Below are 9964 nucleotides of genomic sequence, written 5' to 3'. Positions count from 1 at the left end.
GTTGACGCTTTTAACCCCTCTCATACGAATTTGATCATAACTTTCTTGTTTTAAAACGGAACTTCGTGAAATTTATATAGCATATTCTAGTGAGCGTATTTTACTGTTACAAAGCCTCGGGTTCGTCAAAGGGTCACTCAGAGGTATAAATTAAACATGTTGACACAATTAACCCCTGCAGCCCGTAATCTCTCACTTTCTTCCGCGTTTCGCTCCGTACGATCCATGATTTTTTCGTTTGAAGGTACGAGCATCATTTAGGGTTACTATACAGTATATTTACCCTTCGTTGACATTTTTAACCCTCGAATTTACATACATTCAAGGTTTGTCAACTTTAGTCCTTTATTAATTATTTAATGCCACGTGTAAACTCATGACACGTGTTAACACATTATTGGACACAAAATTTCGAGGTGTTACAGTACCTAATTTTGATTATTTTCGGGATCGGGACGAGCTCATCCATATTTTAACGTGTTAGTAACGTCATAACTAAACTGAAAACAACCGAATTTCCAGCATGTAGGACGTGTGGTCCTACTATTATATATCAGATTATTTAAAATCGTTAAAATCGTTTTCTGGACGGAGTAACTATCGTTACTAAGTCATTTTTATCTATGTTTTGATATTCGATATCCGCTTGCCGTTGTGGGCACGTGTTTTGTAGACATTGGATCCGCGCCGCAACGCGGGGTCAGAAAATCAACTAGTTCTAAAAATTTTATAGGACTCAATTCATAAAGAGAGTTATGTACTATGCAACTTGTGATGATAACAGTGAAAATCGGTTATTATCAATTTCTACACAACTATACGGTTGCTTTTCTCATCATGGGATTCAATTTTCAATCAAAGGCTTTGGTGACCAAAAAAAAACAAGTAGAATCAGAGAATTTGACAAAGCTACAAGCCTTTTAATTCGTGCTTAATCTTTAAGTGGACTAAACAACCTTCATAAAAGTGCAAACGCACAGTGTTATCGAGAAGCTTGCATTAAATTACTGTTAAGTTACATTAAGTTACGTTGTTGTCAATTCTTATTATTTATTGTCATTCAAAAACTCAGCTAATTCACTAGATTAAATTAAATTAAGTTACAATTGTATGAAAATTGATTCTAACATGTTACTTTATGAAAATTGGTTGGCTAGTGCATAAAATTTGATTTTATGAACCCAACAATGTTCCGTAACATGTTACAAAATTAAGTAATATAACAATATCAACAGAACCATAAAGATCTTGATAACTGAGCATGATATTATTTAATATATGATATGTTTGATCTATGTTTATATGCTACTTATGTTTCAAAACAGAGTGAGAAAAACATTTATTTAAGATATGCATATGATTGGTTATGTCATGATAATTTATAAATACATAAATATTTATATATAGTGACATAAATTGATCGGAAATTATAAAAATGAATGTAACAATTCTAATAGCACCGATACATGTGATGTTGTTTGATGACTTGGTCGGTTCATCATGCAACCAATATTGCAACAGCTCTAAAATTTTAAAGGATTAATTTCATATATAGATCCCTACATACTTGAAATATTTCATATATACCTAAAAAAACAGAAAATATCATAGATGCCCTCACAAAAACTAAAAATATCATATATATCCTTACAAAATAGTTAAAATATCAAATATAGCAAATTTATTAAAAAAAATTTAATAAATAATCACTTTACACTTATTACACTTATTTTTTTAACTTCTAAATTTTCATATATGCTCATCTTTTAACTTTATATTTTTATATGACACATTTTAAGCTTAAATTTATTTTTACCTATTTTTGTTTTTATTTTTTTATTTTTTTCCATAATCAATATTATTCTCCATATATATAACATTTTAGCTAAATAAATTAAGCTAGAAAAAAGTAAATATGATATTTCATGCTAAAGATCACACATAAGATTCAAAGTTATAGAAAAATAAGAGTAAAATTGTCTTTTATTAAATTGTTTTTAATGAATTAGGTATATATATGATATTTCAACTACTTTGTAAGGCTATATATAATATTCTGCAAATTTGTAGGGGTATATGAAATTGCCCCAATTTTAAATATATAATAACAAACTGTAACTTAATAAGATATTTCTAATGGTAATTAATCAAAAAAAGAAAAACTAAAAAGTTATATTCTAAAAATAGTAATCAAACGTAAGGATATAATAGGAAGTTTTTTTGGTTAGCAAAGCTACAAAGTAATCTTGACCATCAATTGATTTAATCAAGGGCTAAGATTAAATGAGTGAAATTGAAGAGAAAAAAAGAGACGCGTGGGTTTGTGTAAGGGCATTCTAGACTTCTAGTCAATCCAGGACAAAAGACAATAGTTTCTCTCTCCTCCAATCCCCCCCCCATTTTTTAAACGTTGATAACTTTTTCATATGACATTATTTTTTTATAAAAATTTCACAAAAAAACGAGCATTTTTTTATCTTTAAAACGAGTATTATATTGGATATTTTCGATTTTTTTTTCGAAAACCCTGTTGTGTAAAACGCAATAGACAAAAAACACAAAGAAATGTCTTATTTCTAAAACGCAATGGCCAGAAAACACAAAGAAATGTCTTATTTCTAAAACGCAATGGCCTAAAAACACAAAAGAAAGTGTTCTTTCTAAAACGCAATGGACTGAAAACACATAAAAATATGCTTTACCTAAAACGCAATGGATTAAAAACACTTCAAAATTTGTTTTTCTAAAACGCAATGGACCAAAAAACACTTAAAATGTCTTTTTTTTAAGACGCAATAGCTTAAAAATACAAAAGAAAGTGTTCTTTCTAAAAGCAATGGACTGAAAACACATAAAAATGTGTTTTACTAAAACACAATGGACCAAAAACACTTCAAAAATGTGTTTTTCTAAAACGTAATGGCTAGAAACTTAAAAATGTCTTATTTCTAAAACGCAATGGCCTAAAAACATAAAAGAAAGTGTTCTTTCTAAAACACAATGGACTGAAAACACATAAAAATGTGTTTTAGCTAAACGTAATGGACCAAAAAACACATAAAAATGTCTTTTTTTTTTCTAAAACGCAATGGCCTAAAAACACAAAAGAAAGTGTTCTCTCTAAAACGCATTGAACCAGGAAGTAGGAGATCAAAAACTGTCTACGAAATGAGACAATTTCCAGAGAATTAAATTTTCTGATGCAGTTTTCTTAAAGCAATTTAATCAAAAAAATATTCAAAAATGTGTTTTTCTAAAACGCATTGAACCAGTGTATGTTTTGTCCGTGAATTGTCTGAACCAAGAAGTAGGAGAAAAAACTATCTACGAAATGAGGCAATTTCCAGAAAATTAAATTTTCTGATGTAGTTTTATTAAAGCAATTTCCAGAAAATTAAATCTTCTGATGCAGCTCGACCCCAGCCAGGGGCTCTGCCCCTTGGACCCCGCCAGGAGCTGTCGCCCCTTGGACCTTGCTCCCAGGGGCGCTGCCGCCGGACCCCCGCCAAGATTACTTTGTAAAATGCAATGACTCAATTCAAAAACCCAGATCGTAAAAATGCAATTCAAAAATTTCTTACATAAATCGAAGCCGATTTCTTCAGATTTTTCACCGATTTACGACATTTGAATGTTAGAAACACTTATCAGCGAGCGAATCGAGTAATTCGCTTCAAAATCACAGGAAAAAAATGAGATATTGTATGAAATTAAACTGGGTTTCTTTAAAAAAGTTGAAGAAAACGTTGATTGGGTGTTTGAATCATTGATTGGTGATGAAAATCGCACTATAACGGTGGGTTTTGAAAATGGTGGTTTTGAAGTTACAGAGAAAAGAAAAAGGGAGAAGATTGGATAAAATTGACTAAAATACCCCTTCTATTTATTTTAAATTTTGGCACAAGATCCACTCCCATTAAATGTATTAGTTTCTTTTTTAAGAAAAATATATAAAGATTGTTAAATTATTACGACTTTAATATAAAACTGTTTTTAATAATCCAAGAATACGGTACGTATTGAAATTAATTAAAGTTATTAATTAGTTAAATAGTGACCTGACCGGTAAAATCCACTCCTCATAACCAACGAGAGGCTCTAGGGATGAGCAAATCGTTCCCGGTATCGGTACCGAACCAGTACAACACCAGACGTCACACAAATGGCTGGTGTGGCGGCAAATCTCCACCCTCAGCTTGATGATGTGGTGACGGGCCAATCTTCTAAGGGTGTTAGGAGTGGTTAAACACTTGAGAGTGGCAAACTAAAAAAATCAACCAATGAGAGTGTGCCACGTCAATCAGTGAAAAGTGTTTAAACTTTGGTGAAAAGTGTTGGCAATGGTTTAGACATTTGGTAAAGTGGTAAACTCTTTTTAAAAAAAAGGAAAAATGTGTGATTGGTTGACAGATGACATGGACCCCACCCCATACTACTCTCTCTCTCATACCCTCCCTCTCTCCTCCGATCAATTCCCCGCAACGGCAACCTTTCCCCACTTCGGCAACTTCACCGAGCGGCAAACCCACCGGCGGCGGTGTTACCGCGCGGCAAAGGCGGTTTGCCGAGTGGGTTTGCCGCCCACTCCTAACACCCTAAAGGTTATCTTCTGTTCGGTTACACTCTTCGATCCAATCATTATGTTGTTGCGACCGGAGAAGGTTGAGGTCCAAAACGGGCGTGCAAAACTGTTTTCAATAAAACAATTATTTAAAGCTTTAATGTAATGTAGTTTCGAGAGTTGCCAATATGCAATTATCAACAACGATTTAGGTTTGCTTTGGATTTTGGTTAATTGGCTGCATAAATAAAGAGAAAAAGTACCAGGTTAAAAAAGGAAAAAAATATTTTCTAATCACATTGAACATAATATAATAATACAATAAAACCAGACTAAAAAGTTAGGAAAATTATATAAATAAAGAGAATGGCCAAAATATCCCTCATTTAACGTTAGTTTTTAACAAGGTTAAAGAAATGGATGGATCTAGCAACGATTTTAAAACATCAGTGGTGGTCTAGTTGAGGAAAAAAAAAACATTTTTTAATAGATTTCACAATTATAGGTAAATCTCAGGGATGATTTTGAGTTTACTCTTTATTTTATTGATATTATTATTGTTATTTTAATCATGATAACTCTAAGCAGGTCCTTGGGTACATCCAAGGCACGGCATCCCTCGGCATAACTCTGAGCACGTATACTAATCTCTCTCTCCTTGCTTGCACGATATTGACTGGGCGGGGTGCCCGGACGCACGCCAATCAACATCGGGTTATTTTGTCTACTTAGGTGACAATCTCCTCTCATTGTCCTCCAAACGTCAACCAACAATTTCTCGTTCAAGCGCCAAAGCCGAGTACCGTGGTGTCACGAATGTAGTGGCAGAAATATGTTGGTTGCGTAACCTTCTGCTCGAGCTCCGCCGTACATTGTCACACGCTACACTTGTCTATTGTGATAATGTTAGCGCCATATACTTGTCCGGTAATCCAGTACAACACCAGTGGACAAAACATATTGAGTTAGACATTCATTTTGTTCGAGAACAGGTGCAACGGGGTCGGGTTCGCATTCTTCACATCCTGACTCGCCATCAAATTGCAGACATCTTCAATAAGGGTCTATCACGGTCCTCTTAGAAGACTTCCAGACCAGTCTCAGCATTCGTTCCCCTCCCGCTTCAACTGCGGGGGTGTGCATATGGTTAATATGATAGAAGATATTGTCATTATATTTGTAATTATGCAGGAGATAATCAAGAAAGTGATTACTCAATTCCTTCAATTATAACCCAAACATGACCCGCAAAATAAGTGGGTTCGCGTCAACCCGGTTAAGGATTTTTTTGTAAATGTTTATATGGATTTTAGGTATGAAAAGAGTTAATATTCAAAGTTGAAGGCAGTCCAAATTCATGGTTGATTCTACACAAATAAGGTCCACAAACGTAAAAGTCAAAGTCAAACCCTTAGTTCATGTACTGCATTCCAATTTCCTACAAACCAAACAACATTGATTGATTATCCAATCCTTCACAACAACCAAATAGACCGATACGTATCCCATGCACGTCACGTCCCATACACCCCGTTTCCATGTCCCATGTTGTACTTGTACTGCATTTCTTAAGTTATTTCCTAGTTGTTTGCTAAGTGGGTATAGTTGTTTCCTCATCACTAGTTTCTTTATTTTCTAACATGTTGAGGAGGCTACAGTCGCGAAGCTTGAAATTTTTTACGGGGGGTCGAAAACGTATATACCCAAAAATTTCTATACGAAAACTACATATATAACACTACTGGCCGAAAAGTTCGGGGGGTCGGGCGCCCCACCCGGCCCCTTCAAAGCATCGCCCCTGGGAGGCTATACAAGCCTAACTGTCGAATTGTTAAGGTATGGATGATTAAATTCCAGCAAACACTCCAATCATCTTTACAAAACGACATGATATCATAATCCATATACTTTGAAGCTCTTTCTTAACCGACACACACCCATGCCCTATACTAACTATTATATATCTTCTCACTCACTCCCATATATCATATGTTACTCTAGTTCTTCCCCACACCGACACACACTATTTATTATGCTGATCAGAGATGAACAACTCCTCAAATGCTTTTTCACCAAATACCTGAAAAACAGAAACTATATACAAAGATTTTAATCTAACGCATATCATGTTTTAGCTCATTTTCCAAGTTTATAATATCCATCTATACTGGACCATAATCACTAGCCCGATCAAGAAATCAAGAAATGCCATTAAAAAGCAAATTCAAAGACATCGAGTCAAAAACAATCGAAGTAATTAGACATTCAGACAACTAATCTGGAACATAATCAATAGTCTGATCAAGAAATCAAGAAATGTGATCAAAAAGCAATTGAAATCCATCGATTCAACAACTATTAAAGTATTTAAACAACTAAGGGGCGGTTTGGCAACATCTGAATGGTTAAGTGCTGAACCAGTAAGAGGCCTGAATCATTAAGTGCTGAACCAGTAAGAGGTCTGAACCATTAAGAGCATGTATAATGCTTAACCGTTCAGAGGCAAATGGCTGACCAATTCAAATTAGAGGTCTTAACCATTCAGACTCTGTATAAATCTTAACCATTCAAAGGCAAATGTCTGAACCATTCAGACATCTGCTTGTGAAACAAACAGTCTGAACCATTAAGTGCTGAACCAGTAAGAGGTCTGAACCATTAAGAGGCTCATTAAGAGGTAAACAAACAGTCCCTAATATGGACCATAATCACTAGCCTAATCAAGAAATGAATTTAAAAAGCTATTTAAACTCATCAATTGAGCAACAATTGAAGTTATCAACCAACTAATCAAGAAATGCCTTTTAAAAGCAATTTTAAAGCGATCGATTCAGAAGCAATCAGAGTAAATAAACATCTAATTTGGACCATAATCACTAGACTAATCAAGATATACAGAAATGCCATTAAAAAGCAATAGAAGTCATCAATTCGGCGACAATCAAAGAAATTAAACAGCTAATCTAGACCATAATCACTAGTCTGATAAAGAAATGTGATCAAAAAGCAACAATCAAAGTAGTTAAAAACCTAACAAACTAAAATTTAACACATTTTGCCCCTCCTTCAACAACAAAAGTGAATCCTCATCTTCTCTTACACCTAACAACTTCTCTTACACCTAACAAACTAAAACTCTTCTCAAAAACCGAGTCCGCCCAAGCTAGGGTTAGTGTCTCTCTTCATAAACATCCTTAACCCCATATAACTGCTTGCAACACTTACGATCATAACTAACACTCCAAGAACAATCGCTCTATTCTAAACTTTGGAAAGCAAGAAACCCTCATCTCGAAACCCTAACTGAACAAAAACCTCAATCAAACATAAAAATCCCCAATTACTATGATCTAACAAAACCCTAATTGAAAAATTCATATGTAACAGAGAGCTTACCAGATCACTATAGAAGGTAACAGGAAGCCTATACGGCCAGATCACCACCGCACGCTTTATAGGGTACCTTACCCCTGCAAATTTCCTTTTACCGACATCCTGATTTCTACCTCACAGATTCTACTCTCAACACTCATAAACAAAATAAGAGTAATAATCCCCACCCCTGCTCTCCCGAACACCCCAAAACTCACCAGACACACTTTGAGTTCTTTTATGCAAGCATAAGCAGGTTTGATTCTTGACACGTTGATCTATACTTTAACTTTGACCTGGATTGCCTTAACCCTCTTTAGACTATGTCTTCTAACCCATTTCACTATATCATTTAAATCGATTTCCACTAACAAATATATCCCAAATAAATACACAATTAATGACATTCATAATATTTGAACATATAGGGATTGAAAACTAATTAGAGAAAATGACATTACCTTTTTCATAAATTAGCTGATCAAAGCAGAAGCAGTGTTTCTGTGTAGGAACACACAGAGACAGAAATATAGCTTCCATTAATCCCAAGATCACTGATGGCTTTAGAATAGGGTTCATAGGCAGCAAGTGTTCTATTGAAGCCAGATATAGCTTGCACAGGATTAGCTTGCACGATTAAAGCTTCACCTGTCTTCCTGAATCACTGTACAGAAGAAACCAGTGATCCATTCAGTGTATGACCACTGATAGTGAAGAGCTTTTCAAACAACTTTGGAACACCATCCTTCATCACCCATACATGGTAAACCCGGGGTTTATAGCCCTCTGGACAGCGTTCAATTGCAACAAGTTGCTCCCTTGGCTTAAACATACACAAACGACAATTATTATAGTCTAATCTATGCGGAAGCTTCACTTCTCCAAATTCTTCACTTGTCAGATCAAACGAAACAATCAAATCCCCACACCCACCTACAGCATCAACCCTATTAATAGCAAGCCAATAAACAACTCCACCTACAACCACCTGTTCCCCACCAAACCAAAAATACTTACTCGGTACATTGCTGCTATACGCACTTCTCCAAACCCTAGTGCTTAACGTAAACACCTCAACTTGCCACGGGATCACACCTTCCATGTCTTTTCTAAGCTTAACAATCTTCGGGTCCCTAGTCTCCCGACAAACCCCAAACCCTAGAACAGTTCTATACACATCAATCTCAAAATCAGCCATATTAGGCAGAACAACATCAACTGCTTTCCTAATAGAAGGATTCCAAATAACCGCCTTCTCGTCGAAATAACCGAACAAACACAATAATCCGTGGGAACTGTCAACTGTTATTTCATAGTGAACCATATTAACTACCGATTGGGGGATAGTAACAGGAACCTTATGATGGGGGAAAGTAGCATCATCATTGTCAGCAATTGAAACATATTTTAGCTCGAGATGAACAGCGTCGTGATACCTTAAGAGCAGATGTTGCTGATTCTGTTGGGTGATATGATTTCGAATGAAATCGGAACTGTCGATGAGGGACTTCCATGCTTTGCAGACTGTTCGGAATCGAATCAAGGGTTCCACTGGAAGCTTGTTGATGATTAGCTCTCGGAGTTCGAAGGGAATGTTGTCTGGCATTTGGACTTTGATGATTGATTCTAGGGTTTACATTGACGATCACGCATGCGTATCATTCGTATTTCAGCATTTTAAGAGGCAATACGATGGCGTAACTTTATATTTTATTTAAGGTAAATTACTTTTTAAGTCCATGAGTTTTATAGGTTTTAACCACTTAATTTCAAAAGTAAAAAGTTTAACGACCTGAGTCCTCATAAGCATTTTCTTTAAGTATTTGAGTCAAAATTTCTAACACTGTTAGAATTTTTTGGTTAACTATTGTTAAATGACCAAAATACCTTTATAACTAAAATAAAAAAATATTTCTCCCGCTCTTTTTTTAACCTAATTAAATCCTCATTTCACATATCCTTCATCTTCAATCCCCATTTCAATCTCTCTTTTTAACCTAATTAAATCCCCTTTTGATCACCCACAACACC

General features: G+C 35.1%; 1 protein-coding gene across 2 annotated transcripts; it reads right to left on the bottom strand.

Annotated features, from left to right (window-relative positions):
• Nucleotides 1-5891: 5891 nt before the first annotated feature.
• LOC110895658 (putative F-box protein At3g16590) lies at nt 5892-9612 on the bottom strand. 2 transcript variants are annotated; one of them, XM_022142979.2, is made up of 2 exons: nt 8395-9612; nt 5892-6655 (listed from the first exon to the last, which is right to left on the bottom strand). In XM_022142979.2, the coding sequence occupies exon 1, from the start codon at nt 9537-9539 to the stop codon at nt 8595-8597; it is 945 nt and encodes a 314-aa protein (XP_021998671.1). In that variant the 5' UTR covers nt 9540-9612; the 3' UTR covers nt 5892-6655; nt 8395-8594. The 2 variants fall into 2 exon arrangements, with proteins under 2 accessions (XP_021998671.1, XP_035836325.1); XM_035980432.1 differs by having other exon boundaries at nt 5892-6641.
• Nucleotides 9613-9964: the final 352 nt, after the last annotated feature.

Source organism: Helianthus annuus, chromosome 12, assembly GCF_002127325.2.
Source record: "Helianthus annuus cultivar XRQ/B chromosome 12, HanXRQr2.0-SUNRISE, whole genome shotgun sequence".
Classification (NCBI taxonomy): Eukaryota; Viridiplantae; Streptophyta; class Magnoliopsida; order Asterales; family Asteraceae; genus Helianthus; species Helianthus annuus.
Note: the sequence above shows the minus strand (reverse complement) of the source record. Positions and strands in the feature narration are given on the sequence as shown.